Source organism: Rhea americana, unplaced genomic scaffold (assembly GCF_003343005.1).
Source record: "Rhea americana isolate MKP2758 unplaced genomic scaffold, rheAme1 scaffold_255, whole genome shotgun sequence".
In the NCBI taxonomy this organism is placed as follows: domain Eukaryota; kingdom Metazoa; phylum Chordata; class Aves; order Rheiformes; family Rheidae; genus Rhea; species Rhea americana.
The window spans coordinates 973,417-988,232 of NW_028186374.1; the positions used below are offsets into that span (position 1 = coordinate 973,417).

General features: G+C 36.9%; 1 protein-coding gene across 2 annotated transcripts in view; it reads right to left on the reverse strand.

The window, feature by feature from the left end:
* Positions 1 to 14,816, reverse strand: part of GTF3C1 (general transcription factor IIIC subunit 1) — a 55,918-nt gene that overhangs the window by 13,483 nt on the left and 27,619 nt on the right. For both annotated transcript variants that reach the window (XM_085307234.1, XM_085307235.1), the window contains 9 exons: positions 14,519 to 14,660; positions 12,447 to 12,582; positions 10,495 to 10,576; positions 8,965 to 9,150; positions 7,194 to 7,348; positions 6,908 to 7,050; positions 4,498 to 4,579; positions 2,429 to 2,541; positions 1,272 to 1,334 (listed from right to left, as the gene is read on the reverse strand). In XM_085307234.1, the coding sequence (XP_085163360.1) occupies positions 1,272 to 1,334; positions 2,429 to 2,541; positions 4,498 to 4,579; positions 6,908 to 7,050; positions 7,194 to 7,348; positions 8,965 to 9,150; positions 10,495 to 10,576; positions 12,447 to 12,582; positions 14,519 to 14,660 (1,102 nt within the window). The remainder of the gene's footprint in view (positions 1 to 1,271; positions 1,335 to 2,428; positions 2,542 to 4,497; positions 4,580 to 6,907; positions 7,051 to 7,193; positions 7,349 to 8,964; positions 9,151 to 10,494; positions 10,577 to 12,446; positions 12,583 to 14,518; positions 14,661 to 14,816) is intronic.

Consider the following 14,816-nt stretch of genomic DNA (forward strand, 5'->3'; position numbering starts at 1 on the left):
TCCTCCTCTTAAGGTATAGCACCCACATAAGAAGCATACACCATTGTCATAATGATAACAGACCACCAGAATGAGCGATTATTGCCTAGTTTTAGTTAAGACTATTCAAATAGGAGAGCCTGTTCTTATTACAGAACATCTCACTGGCAGGTAAAACATCCACTCCAATCCCTACCTGTCCACAGCATGAGACTCCATACAATATTTATARGCTAACAGCAGAGAGAAGGTGCTTCCCAAGTGCAGAAGCCTTCTGCCAAAGACCACACTCCAAATTCTTTCTCTCTGTTTTCTACTAATGTGAGACCTCGGTTCAGCTGACAGTATTGCATTCAAGGTGAAGTAAAGTMCCTTGGGACTTCAGTGTCATGTATGCAAATACCTGACATAGCAGGGTCCCAAACTGGTTGCCAGTAAGACCTACCTACAATTAATTTTTTTTTCCTCCTATGRTCGTTTTATCTAGCAGCTTCTACTCATGTCTTATGATAAGCTTCCTAGAAGTCATGCAATTGAATGAAATCTGGATAGCTGACTGATGAAGTTTAGTTTGAGGACTCCCTTTTTCTTGCCAACACAGGTAGCAGCCACCACCTCACTGGCCAGAGAATYGGAGTGCTCAAAAAGAGGAAGTCTCATAGATATGAAATGCTTGTTGTTGTAGTCAGGTCTAAATATTTCACCCTTGGCGAGAAGTTGAGGAAAAAAGACTAATAATACTACTTAAGAGTAGATGCTATTCTTTAACAGACAATCCGTACCTGGTCCTAGAGGGAAAAAAAGTATTTATCTCAGCTCAARAGCACTTTCTTCATGTTCTGCAATTCTCAGACACCTCCTCTACTTCTCTTCACAAGCAGAAAGAAGTCTGAAATTTGTAGAACACTACAAAGGATTTCAGCAGTGATCTTACTACTTACGTTCTAGTGAAGAAAGCAAGTGGAAAAGGTTTCCTTTCAGTGACAAATGAGATTTAAAAAACAGGAGTTAAAATTACATAAATGCTGAAAAAAACCATTTTCTTGATGAGGATATTGTGAGGAGATCATTGCTGCTTTCAATTTATTCATCAAATCTATAATCAATATCACAGGTCTCTACGGCCTTGAGAGAGTATGTTTCCATTCATAACTGCACATTCAAATAGATTTAAAATGTACTGAATTATAAGACTACACATATGGCTTTCATTGATGCAAGGGCTGACATGATCATGGGGAGTCCTAATGGAAGGAAAAAAATTAAAAAAGAAAGATAATACTGCTACTCACCTGGTGAGACTGTCCTCTTTTGTGTTTTGATTTGCATCATCTCCAATTGCCAAAACTCGAAATCTAGTTAAGGGAAGAAATAAGAAAAYATGGAAACAAAAGTAACATGCCTTATATCAGATCTGTGCCATACAGAGACCTTTATTTTTTTATCAACCATGAAACCCAGAGGCTGACAAGTGCCACTGCTAATAAGGTATCTGTTGAAACAACGCCAAGGTACTATCTGCTCCTGCAGCTCTCAGCAGAAGTGTCAAAAATTAAACAAACTGTCCAGACCAATCTCCCTCACTATACTAAGATACCTCTCAACAGGGGGAGGCACACATGGACAGGAGACAGTACAGAATCAGCACAAACATAGGTAAGACCACCTYTGAGAGTAGGTGGTCTTTCATTTTCATGCAAGGAAACTTAATTTCCCTTCCCCTGTTYGATGACAAAAAGGATTTGCTATTTTACTGAGTTTTCAAACTTCAAGTTACCAGCTCCAGCACTTCTGCTGTAACGCATAGCTCTTCCCAAAGTAAGCAGATTTACAAAGGTGCTGAAGTTATTTGTGAATGATTGAGGCTCAAGTTTCCAGACTTACCTCCACGAGTTATTCATCATTGAAGAGCTTGACAATCTGTGGCTAGAGAATGCTATACAAAGCTAATCACTTTTCTGTATCAATKGCTTTAGACACAGTACCAAGATGATTTATCTGTGTAACTAACTACAAATTACGATACAAAATGAGGCCAGATAATCTGAGAAATGGCAAAGGGAAGTTCTACGACATTAAAACGTTACATCTGAGTATCCACATCTCTAATAGCAAAACTGAGGAACTGACCATTTATGAATATCTGATATTGTGAATTTGGGTTTTTTAAAAAAATATTATTTAGCATAATGAAAACGGCTCAATATAGGCAAGCTTATTCAAATACCTGAACATTAGTTATATGTAATTAGGGAGTATGGATTTGAAAGAAACGTTGCCTGTTCTATTAACTGAAACCTCTTTTGATAGCACGAGAACAGGCAACAGAAGGTGTAAATCACACAAAGCAGAGAACAGGTCAAATCTGAACTGCGTTCCTCCCACCCCGTCCCATCTCCCATACCGACTCAGAAGTAACTAAATCATAACTAAATTGTAACTAAAGTACCTGGAATATAGTTCTTGCAAAGTATCAGGAATCTCAAGTTTGGGATTCCCCAGAGTTGAACTGAATTTCTCTTTCAGTCTTTCCACAAACTCTTTAAACTCTTTTGCACAAACCTTTGAAAACAAGAGATAGAAAAGTCATCAAGTTCAGTTTCTTAGAGTGAGAAAAGACGTTGTACTTTGTGTTCACAAAAAATTCCACTAGAAGTGGCTAGGTTGTGAATCGTCAAGTTGGAGAAACAGCCCAACAGACAAACCAGGAGAGTGCATCAAAAAAACCTCTGTAAATGTTGTATTTGCTGATTTGCTTAACAGTTGCTGGTTCTATCTGTTATTARGCTGTCTCATGGTTACAAATAACCAACCAGGAACATAAATATTTATATATAATTTTTTTAAATAATTACACTGAATTAACTGCATAAAATCCCTTGTGAGAGCTCTATTTAAGCTTCTCCTTAAGTCTTTTTTTCCCCTCTCATACTCTTCATAGTCTTCATCGTATTCTTTGTTAAGCTTGTTTGTACAAGCACTGCTTGGAAGAGATCTGTTACATGAKAATAATAGTCCTGTATCTCTCTGCAAACAAGTTTTTGCTTGCTTCCAAAGACAGTCTTTGGGGATGGAGACAAATGAGGGAGGAAAGAAGAAAAGACCAACAAGGTAAGATAAGATAAACCAAATAAAAAATTTCTCCCTTATACTSTAAAACTATCCAGAGAAAAAATACATAAGAACTGTATAAGAGCTGCTTTCTTTGCAGCTTCTTTCCATTCAGGCCCTCTTCTCAAAAGCGCAAGAMCTCAATTTGACCTCCTTTCCTTAGCTCTGGCAGAGTAAGTGAACAAGAAGAAAAGGTGCATTTGGTATTATTTCTGAATTCCTTATAAAGTAAGAAACTGTGGCAGAAGATCCAAGCAGAAAACATCCAACCTGTTCTCTGCAGCACATATACTGCACACTGCATGCAGTGTATTCCCAGAAGTAGCCCAGCAAGATCAAAGTCAGTCCTTTGGATGCTRGTCATAGCTGTATTCCAACTAGCAAGTCAGGCCTTTTGGTGAAACCAGTCCAAAACAAACCAAAGACTACACTACCTGTGCTTCAAGTACATTTAGTATCTCAAATTCTAGGATGAAAAAGCACTGAGGAACAGCAGTTACTACTACCGCAGCCAGTTTTCTAGGGATTCCCACTACCTGTTTTCACAAAGTTCCTAGTGGTCAGAGAATGAAAAATGTAGCTGCAAATTACTAAAGATGCAGTGCTTTAGGAAAATTAGGATGAAAAAARGCAAAAGGCATCAGAAATATCAGTTGCAAGGTAATGTAGAGACACACACAATTGTCCCACTAATGTCTCACCAGGGAGCGACTATTCTTTATTTCAGCACATATGAATCTAACAACAGAACTGGTTGGGATTTTCTGACAATACAATGAATGTAGTCATTCYTGGATAAAAACAAAGACAAACTTGTCATGACAAGGTCCCAGTTCTGAAGTTTTGAAATTTAAAATGAAAAGTTTACATTTTCCATGCAAACTTTTCACTGTGAAACTGTGGTTAATTTAAGTGATAAAAAGCTCAAAACTTATCTGAAATCTTTTGATGGACCAAATGAAGGCTTCTCTCAAGTGATTTGCTTACATTCCCTCACTCACCCTCAAAATTTGAGGCAGTATTTCAATAAGAAACTGGAATAAAAAATGAGAAATTACAGAGCAGAATTGTTTTCTTGCTCAGATAACAAGGAAGCTGACAGGATTGGAAAAAAAGAAACAGTGCACATGCATGCTCAGTCATGGAAGTTTAGAAACAAGTACAATGAAAAAACAAAATCTGCTGCACTGCAGAGCTGTTTATGTGCCTTTGGAAGGCTACCTATTCTTATCTTGCTCCCAAAATAGCAATGATGTAGCTTTTTTGACAATGATGCTATTTTTAAACATAGCTAAGAGTACAAGGAAGAGATAAGAAATGAAATCACTGTAACCCAAACACAGCAAGTATTCACTAATCCAAACAGTTAAAGTACTCTATGACCTTTTAGAATATTTCTCTTCTTACCTGTGGATCTTCATAGTTATTTTCTCTATTCATGAATTCCTCAGTGAGGGCTTTATCTTGGTAAACCTCAGCAAGGCAGACTCTGCAACAGATACAATTGAAGGTGTTTTAACTAGCAGAAGTTTTCTCAGTTCAAAGATGCACAGAGAAATTAATGCATTTATTGCAGCTGAAATATCATTCCTGTGTCTTCTGAAGAACAGCATTAATCAAACAGGATTCAAGGAAAAATTCTGCCTAACTTACCACGCACATACCAACATTTTCAATGCWACTAAGCCAACTCATCACCATCTCATCACTTCATATGAACTGTGACAGAACTGAGAACCAAATGTAAATCTTCCTGCTATTTTATTTGTTCTCAAGAAAATGCAAGCTAGTAAATGATAAAGCCTCTTCTTTTTGGAAAAACTGCTGCTCCACAGCACAAACATATTGTAAGAGRAGTCACCATGTAAGCCAGGCAGCATAATACATCTCAGGATTTTAAAAGGAAAAGAGAAAGTGGATGGGGACAGGAAGCAGATGTGTTCTGAAAGGGAGCAAAGAGGAGCTGAAAAATGCAGAGAGGCATTTTGGTTCCTCTGAAACATAAGACGCCAAGAAATAGTTTGTAAGTTACCAGTCACGGATATTTTCCTGTTGATACGTCATTGTTTTATTCAGAACATCAGGACACTTGAGATCAAGTTCTCATGCCTGTCCTTCTTGCATGTCTCTGTCTCTCTAGGCTTTTTAAGAACTATTTGACAAATAAATTCCATCATTAATAACCCAACTTGGATTAGTTCATCTGTATATGTTTAGCTCTTCTTTCTAGTAGAAGAGGAGATAAACAAGTAGTGCTAGTAACTTTCAAGTATCTTAACACTTGTTTCCTGGTTTGAAAGAGGCGGCTATAGACATTTATAACTAACGATTTAAGATAAAATACATAATTGATGATCCGATCTTTCCCCTCATAGTTTTGCAGAACATTTATTTTAAGAGCAAAAGATTAATCACAATGGACCAGACCAAAGTTCCATTTCAATCAGTATCCTCTTACAACAGATGCCAAAAGGAAATGGAGTGGAAAGACTTAAGAAGAGACTGTGCATACTGTGATACTTTCTCAGTGTAATCTCCCTGCTTCAGGGAGTTGAAACAGGAATTTCCTGATACAAAGATAATGTCTTTATATTTAACAGCCCTCCGTGGATTTTTCTTCCATTACTTTATCTAGTTACTTCCTGAACCCATGTAACCTTTGGCATCTAGAGCAGCCTGTGGCAAGGAAATCTATAGCTCTAGTGTATGCTGTATGAAGAACCACTGCTGTTCATTTTGAAATGGCCAGCTTTGATTTTCACGTGATGTCCCTACTTCTTGTGTTGGTAGAGACGATGACTAATTGTTCGCTCTTAATAGTAAGAAYACAGTAAGTGATTTTACAGTTCTCTAACATCTCCTCTCAGTTCTGTTTTCCAGGCAGTAAAGTTTAAGTCATTTAGCCATTCCTTGTGTAGGATCTGTTTTTACATCTCTGATTATCCTTGTTACTAATCTCTGTACCTTTACAAAATGTACTCTATCTTTTTATGAAGTTTTAGGGGAGGGAAGAATATGTGAGCAGAATATCAGCTAGGACCAGAATGCTATAGTGCCTTCAAGATGCAGATGCTAGAGTTTATACTCTAGCATATTTTTTGTGTTGCTCTTTATTCCTTTAATAATAATTCTCAACATTGTTTCCTTTCTTTAAAGCTTTCTTTTTTTGYCATTTTCATGGCATAATACAGCCCCAAGACCATCCCTGTCAAAATCAGGTATTGTATATGTAAAACTACAGTTGTTCCCCTTTCAGTTGAATCACTTTATATGAAATTTCATCTGCCATTTTATTGTGTAGTCACACAGTGAGATCATGAGGTCTTTCTGCACTGCCCAGAGTCTGTCTTCATCTTGACCTGACTTAATATCACAGATAGACCACCACCTAGTGTTCATCCCTTTTGCCAGACCAGTTAGCATGTTGAATGGCATGTCTCTTACCACATATACATGTGTAATTCCACTAGTGTCTTCCCTCAATCAAGAAAACTGATTATTTACTCCTGCTATTTGTTTCTCACCTTTAATCCAGTTAGTTTGTGAGGCCCTTCCATTTTATCATATGGCAGTTTGATTTGCCTGAGCCTTACATGAGGGACTTGCCTAACACCTTTGGGGATTCCAAATACATTTGTCAGCTGTATTGTTGCTGATCCTGCCTTTCCAAATGGAAGTTAGATTTGGTAGCACTATAGAGGCAGAGAAGTAGAAATTTATATTCACATGAAAGAAGACAAAAAGCTGGGAAGAACAAATCCCTTGATTTCATTCAGAAGACTAACTTATACTAGAACACAGAGAAAAACCTTCTTACTTATAATTAAGATAGGTCTGGGGATTTCTGACAATGTAACGAGCTCTTCGTCCGACAGAATGAGAAGTTTTGTCTAAGGACTCTTCAAAGTTGGCATGCATGATATCTCGAACTACTTGCCATGGAACAAAGGGCCCTTTTACCTATGTGAAGAACAAAAACATTCCAAGTTAAACTTCAGCTTTTGTGTACACTAGTTAGATGGTTAGAACAAGGAAAAATTCCTAGGACCAATGACAAGTATGTTGAATAAGTAAATCCATTAAATAGAATCCTTTTCAAATACCTTTGCATTTAGCACATGACTAGCAATTCGGCACAGCATGAGCAAGCTGTCTTCTTGCACTGTCCAAGTGACACGCAGACGTGTCATTCTCTGCAGGGCACTTTGGTCAGCTTCATCATGGTAGCGGAGCCTTTTGCTTTTTTCTACAGAGTTGTCTACAAATCCAGAAGAAGACAGTTATTCTCAGCAGCATATATTCTGATTAAAGTGCTAACTCCTGTCACAGCTATTACCAGAGTTAATTGTGCTAAGGCAACTCCAAGGAGCAAAAACTACAACTGGAGGCTTACKGGGTTAAATATACAATCCTTGCTTTGGAAAACACGGCCTAAATAGAGAAGTAGATTAAAAGAAGCCACAAGCAGAGGGTAACTGGACAAAATTTAAGCTCTTTCCATTGTTACGTTTCTGTAATACAGTCAGACTATTTACTATGACACACAATAAGGGAAGTGCAATGGAAAGAAACTCTGAAATACCAGAGAGGTCAATGTATTTTAATGAGATTATACTTGATCTGGAGGAAAACCTGAAAACTTGCTAAAAACTATGGATTCAACAAGGTATATGCACTCTGAAAGCCTATGATTTATGATTCGGAGAATACTATAATACATCAGCAAGTACTTTCAATTACTATCTTCTTTCCCCAAATACATTTATGTTTTAATTTACACTGAATTATCCTTAGGGCTAGGTGCATCAAACAGGAAAGGGAATAGCTTGCCTTCAAAAGATAGCTGAAGGGCAAGCTTGAATTATCACAGCTGTGTTTTACACATGATAAAGTCAAAATAATGTTTCTTGTGAATAAAAACACAGAGCAGCAAAACATTTCAAATCACAAAAGAGAGAGATGTTTACCTTGACTAGTGCAAGAGTAGAAAAACGAAGCAATTAGGGAGATTAGGAGAYTAGAAGACTAGAGTTTTAGTTCCCACCACTAATTTCCCAGCCAATTCAGAATATAAGTCTCCTTTTTACTGCTGTATGATTTAACACCTCARTATCATAAAGACTACAGTAAAGGATAAAGGCTGCCAGGAAGAMAGTTTGTTAACTAAAACCTTATTTTTTTGTTTCTTTCCTTTTGTGCTGCTTTTCCACCCTTGGTTCTGTCATTCAAATGCAAATAGCTAATTGTGTAAGAGAAGTCTGTTGCACACCACCTTGGACACAGAGAGGAGTAGTCCAGACATGCACAGACATGCAGTGGATAAAAGAAAGTTTATCTGTCTGGATGTGAATCCCTAAAAGGTGGAGGAAGAAGAGTACAGGGTTGGGAGCAGTACTCAAAGTTGAGTCTGTAAGAATGAAAGAACAAAAGCAGAGAAGTAGGCAACAGCAGCTAACAAAGTAAAATATATTAATATATCTTGCCTAGGAATGAGGAAATAACCACATTAGCAAGTAAACTGACTACAAAACATCCTCTGTGGGAGGATGCTCTGAGCCACCAAGCAGAAAATGACTGTGACATTGTAATGAGCTGATCTGGCCTAGACACAATTGGGTCTTCTTTGGTTTGCAAAGTACAGTAGTACAACCATGACTCAAATACAGGTAATAGTTACAACATGCTCCTGTTTTTCTCTAGAGCTAGTACAGAACCCTGTGACATTTGAGTCCCTTCATTRGAAAAGCAGGCCAAAGAGATGGCCAGTCCCAATTCCCATACAATGTGTCAGTCGCCACAGCTTTTCTGAAGCAACTTACAGCAGATGTGTTGAAAAGAAGGCTTCTTTTCATGATATGCATGCTTGTTACTTACCTTTCTTTTTCTTCCTCATCTTCTTCCCAATATCTTTCTTAAGCCTCTTTCTCTTTTGGCTTTTTCCACCTCTCACTCGTTTGGTTCGATCCTGAGTTGCTTCTTTGCTTATTTCAACACACTCTTCTTTCTGGAGAAGAGACTCAGATCCCACTTTTGCTTCTCCCAGAATGTTAATTTTGTTACCTAAAAAGATATGTGTTTATATTATTGGAATTCCATAGCAATTACATTCTACAATATTGAGAGTAAATGCCAAAGTCTGAGTAGATTAAAAGATGCCCTCTCAAACTTGCCTTTTGGTAATCATGTAATTTCATGTCACTTCTCASTAGCTTATACAGAATAACATCACACAAATGAAGAATGGTCAGGTAATTACTAAGTCTAGAGTAAGGTACACTACCTCAAGGGAGCCAAGTTGAGGTTTTATTATTCAACCTGAAGCTTTTCCTCCTTCTTAGCTTAGATATTAGGCTATGCAATTTTAGCAGTGCCTTAATGAAGATTCATTACAGTGAACTTTTAAAAACTTACTGGAAATTTAAATCAAGGCAGACTTGACAAAAAGGCTTAGCAGTTTAAGAGTTATGAGTGTTTAAGKTTGCACATTCTTCTCAACTTAGTAATAAAGTAAAAGGTTTTTAATTTAATCCTTTAATCCTTTTAATTTGTCAAATGGAATTTATAAAAACATGACAATAATCCTTTGCAACAAGGCCTTTGACTGTGACTTCAGCTAGACATCACAAAACAAGCTAGGGATGAAGAAAAATTGAGGTTTTAAAATGCAATAAGCCCACTTCAAAAAGATGCCCTTGTGTAGYGATAGCTACATATAGTGTACACCCAACAGCTTATCCATGGAGCAACCAGGGCCTAATGTGTAATGAGTACAAGAGTATGAACACTCAACTTCAGTTAAAAGATGCTACAGCTGTTTTTAAACCGGTCATCTCAATACAAAAATATGCACAGGCCAAATCTCAGTTCATTTAAATGTAGACTTGTCTGAAGTGTTAGAACTCTYTTACATGAAAAATATTTTTCATTTCTCATCTCCTGGCTACTGAGGAAAGCTCCAAAACCAAGAAAGCAAAAGATTTTTCACTTTTGGGAAAGAGCAAAGTCTGAAATTTTCATGCAATTAAGCCAGTGGCAAACCACTGACAAATTGCTTTAGAAAACAAGATTAGTGTTCTACACTACATGGGTACAAACCAGACCTCTGATATGATTAAGACTTTATCAGAAAGCTATGGCACCTAACATGCCAGTCATAGATAATATTAGTTTCCCTGGACTTTCTGCAAATTGCACATGAGAAATAACCAAGGATGAAAATTATTGTTCCATATATCTAGAAACAGAAAAGGAAAATCCATTTTTTTTTTTTTAATTTTATTGCCTCAGAAGAAGCATCCTAAATTATCATACAGAAACAAGAATAATCCAAGTCATCACTGCTGGGTTTGACAAAGACAGTAACAGCTATAATGCAGTTAGAGACAAGAATTATCACCACCTTACCTCCAGTACTGAGTGGAAGGGGGTGTTTTGTTAAGAAGGTTTGGAGTCTCACTGTCGGTCCATTTTCAGAAACTGTACTTTCCTAAAACAACAGAAGTTTCAAAGTGATATGCAAAAAGACAAAGACCGCATAAGTTTTAACATCACTATAAATGATTTTAGGTCTTTTAGGTAGTGTTATGAACAATTTAGAAAGATGTTTTTAGCATAAATGTTAGAAAGATTCCCAGTTATGAWGAAGTATTGATTATTTGTCTTGTTACTGATACATATTTGAATGGTTCTAGAGCGTTTCTAAAATCTTACTAAAATCATTGCTCAATTACGAAGTTTAGAATTTCAGCAAATTCATTCAAGTTAAAAAATGTATCACTRGAAAAGAAATGCTTGACTTCCTTTCTTGTTAAGCAGGTTGAGTAGAAATCTCTGTAAAATAACTGTTTTTTTTCCAAAGCAGTCTACAGTTCTCATGAGCTTCAAAAATGCACACAACTAAAATGCAAATGCAGACATAAATAAATGCCTCCTATACCATATCTATCCAGCATAACTCTGAGCCCGAAATGATTGCAAGACATTATAACCTTTGCCGTTCACAGCAAAACCTTTTCCCTTGTGTGGAGTTCACTGGTGACAGAAGTGGATCAGAGTAAAGAGGAGGGCYGAGAGCAAAGAATTGCAGGAGGCCCTGTTAGTGCTGAATAACTGGGTGACAAAACGGTAAGTAAAATTCAAAGTGAAATGATACTGCCCGAGTGGAAAACAGGCAGTTCTGATTTTAAATATACACTCATAGGCTCCAATTTGGCCACTACTATTGGGAGTGGGATCTTAGGGTTATTACAGTCAGTTCTGCCAAAGCATCTGTTTAATGCACAGTAATGGCATAGCAATAGGCAAATCAAATGCTAAGAACTCTTAGGGAAGGAAAGCATCATTATGCAGCTATAAACATCCATGGCTGGCTACAGCCTGAATACAACATGTGATTCTGTTTCCATCATAAATGGGACATAACAGAACTAGAACAGCTGAAAAGAGAGGCAACAAGAGCGATCAAAGGCAGAAAGATTCCATGCTGGGAATAGGTAAGTAATCCAGTACATTCCGGGCTGGGAAAAAAAGAGGTGATAATGGCAAACATGAGAGAAGTTTACAAAATCAGAAGTGACACAGAAAGGGTAATGGAAAATGGTATTTTTCACAGTTTCCCTTAGCACAGCTACTGGGGGCATCACAAGCACTGAAGGTGGCAAGCTTAAAACCATCAAAAGGAAGTGATAGTATGTCACAGGGCTTTGAAACTCTTTGTTAAAAGAGATTTTGGATAACAAAGGCTTACAGACATCYAGAAAGTGATTAGGCAGATTAATGAAAGAAGAGAAATCTATTGACAGCTATGAAACACCACTACCATTCAGGTATAGAAAGAACTTGAGCTAAAATTGCTGACATCTGGAAGAATATTTTGAGGAAAACATCACTATACATCTCCCTATACACGAGGTGAACATATCATGATACAGCTCCTTTGTTCTTACAACCTTTCCTACAAATCTTCTATTGGCCATCTCCAGACATTGGTCTGGCCTGAGATGATCATTCTGATTCATTTATGCTGGACTTCCTAGYATTTTTTGCTGAGTGTCTTGTTCTAGGTATATCAGTTTTCTTTGGACAACTACYATGTTCTGGTAAGGTAAGAGAAACCAGTAAATGATCTTCATTTTCTTATTAATGAATTATTTTCTTCTTTGGTTATGTCCAGTCTTCTTCAGTCACTTCAGCACCATAATTTAGCACTCTTGCCATTCATTTCTCTCCAAAGATACAAAGCCTTACAGAGGTGCGTGTTTATGAGAAAGCATGCAAGTAACAAGGTTTTGCTGTCTCAGTTATTAAGAACATTAAAATACGGAAAGGCACGACACAATTCATTTAAAAATACTCACCTTCCTAGTCTTATTGATGATGTAACTTGTCCAAATCCAATTGCGTTTTAAATGCCCATAAAAGCTGGAATCTAGACCTGCAGCTCCTAATCCATCCCCAGGGATAGTTCCGTCATCAACCACCTCTCGACTGCCTCTAATAGAAAGAATAACAAAATATCCCCCCAAAATAATTACTTTGCAGCCRGGAAGACACTTCCTAAAAGATGTGCACAATGTGCAGAACTCTCCCCCCTGCCCTCACAATTTAGCAAGGGTTGGAAGATAACAGGAGAAAAACAGATCCTTGGTCCCTTAACTCTCCTCCAGAAGTACAGTGGCAACCAAGTTTTTCTAYTACGCTTTTACAGCCAATTTTTTACACTTTTACAGCCAATACATAATCACTGAGCTTTCAGTTTTGAAATTACAAGCAAAGCAACTTCATTACTGTTAACGAAATTCCAACTGCCATGTTAAACACTGCTCTCAGTACTATTCCATAAAAAACTAAAGAAAATACCATAAAATAAAATACCATAAAACTAAAGAAAATACCTACCCAGATGAAAAACTATCAGRGCAACTGTGGGGAAAATTTTCACAGGAAAACTGTACGCTATCACATGCCACAGATCATTTGAACACTCCGTTAAATGCAATTCTCTCCAGTTTTGTTTATAACAAATATATGTTTACATTTTATAACAAATAAAGTTTTGTCTAAATGCACATACAAACCAATCCCCCGCCCCAAACCACAATGTGTATCTAATTCCCCAGAGAGATAATTAAATTGAGAATAAATGGCATGTAATGAATGAATCAGAGCCCTTCCTTGCATGACTGGAAGTAGTTCAATTAATAATGTGGTGTGATAGTGCAGGATTAAAAAAAAAGAAAGAAAGAAAAAAAAAGCAAAGTGTCCTATTTATAAATAAAAAAAAATCATGGAGACAACACCTGTTTCTCCAAATAAATGGAAATATGAAYGAGCTTTAGATGTCTAATAGGTAGCATAGGTCTGACAATCTAGTATGAACACGAAAAAGTGTTTTGGAAATCCAGTTTCGCCTTATGAAAGACTTATTGAGAGCTTCCATAAAAAAAGAATTTCAGTCAAGCTTTCAGCTAACAACTCTTTGATAAAAATATTATATCACCAATTCAATTAAAAAACTGTTTCTTGATCTTAGAGAAGTTGTAGTCATCTCCAGTCTAACTACAAGTTATAATCATTTAAAAAGATTTTGTAGCATATAATGGAGACCATATGAAAAAGCTGACAAGCGGATCAAACAGAATTTGATCTACCAGTATAGACCAGTGGAATTTAGGTCCCTCAATATTTTTAAGGTAACTTGATACATCTGCCTGTAACACTGAACTAACTGAAAATACATTTAAAAATAAAAAGACTGTTTATAGCTTATTAAAACAGAATAGAATATTAACAACAAAACCAAATCTCACCAAACAACTTTCAACATAAAAAGTATAACTGGCATTCTGCATGGTTATCACAAGTCATAAATCTGCAGTCTTCCCAAGTTTCTGGCTGTAATTAGGCAGAAGATGAAGTGTTCCAGAGGATACTTCCAGATATTACCAGTTTACACTGATACCATAACAGGAATTAATCTGTAAACAATATGCAGCAAATTGCAAACTAGAATTTAAAATGTGACTCTGAGGAGCTTCTGAAGTTAYATGTTCCTTCGGATCTATAAACTCTTGGAACAGAGAATCTTCAAAATTTTGCCTTGTRTTAATTGTACTTAACATTCTTTTTCTCTCCACTTTGCTTTCCCAAAAGATTCTTGCAACCCATGTCTGCGCTACTTTAGAAAGAAATCTGAATCTGGTTTTCCCACTCAGCTAGCACAAAAACCTGCTCGGAAGATAACTTACCTGTAAATATGATGCATAACTACCTATCTTTTCCATTAGACAGCCTCTATATTGCAAAACCCCCACCAATTGAAATGCTAGAATACTAACCACCTTTGCTGTCAAGTAACGTTCTCAAAACTAGAATGGTTATTTTCACCAACTCTATTTAAGCAATAAAACAAACAGGAAAAAAGACCTACGTGGTATATTCCAACATTGCACACTTTCGTTCCAGATTGTGTTTATCCACTGCTGACTCTTGTTCCATTTCTACATCTAGTGCAGCGCCAGTCTCCTCTCCTTGAAGATTACTYCTCTTTGAGCGAGGAAAGCGGACAACTCCTAGACGTACAAATAGTTCCGACTATCAGGATGACAAGCAAGATTTTAATCCCTTCACACCATTATGGAAAACTACTACACCCTCTCCTTAGAGAGGAATGTTAACATTTCTACCACCTCTCTATAAAAGATGYTACTGTGTTACAGAGGCTAATG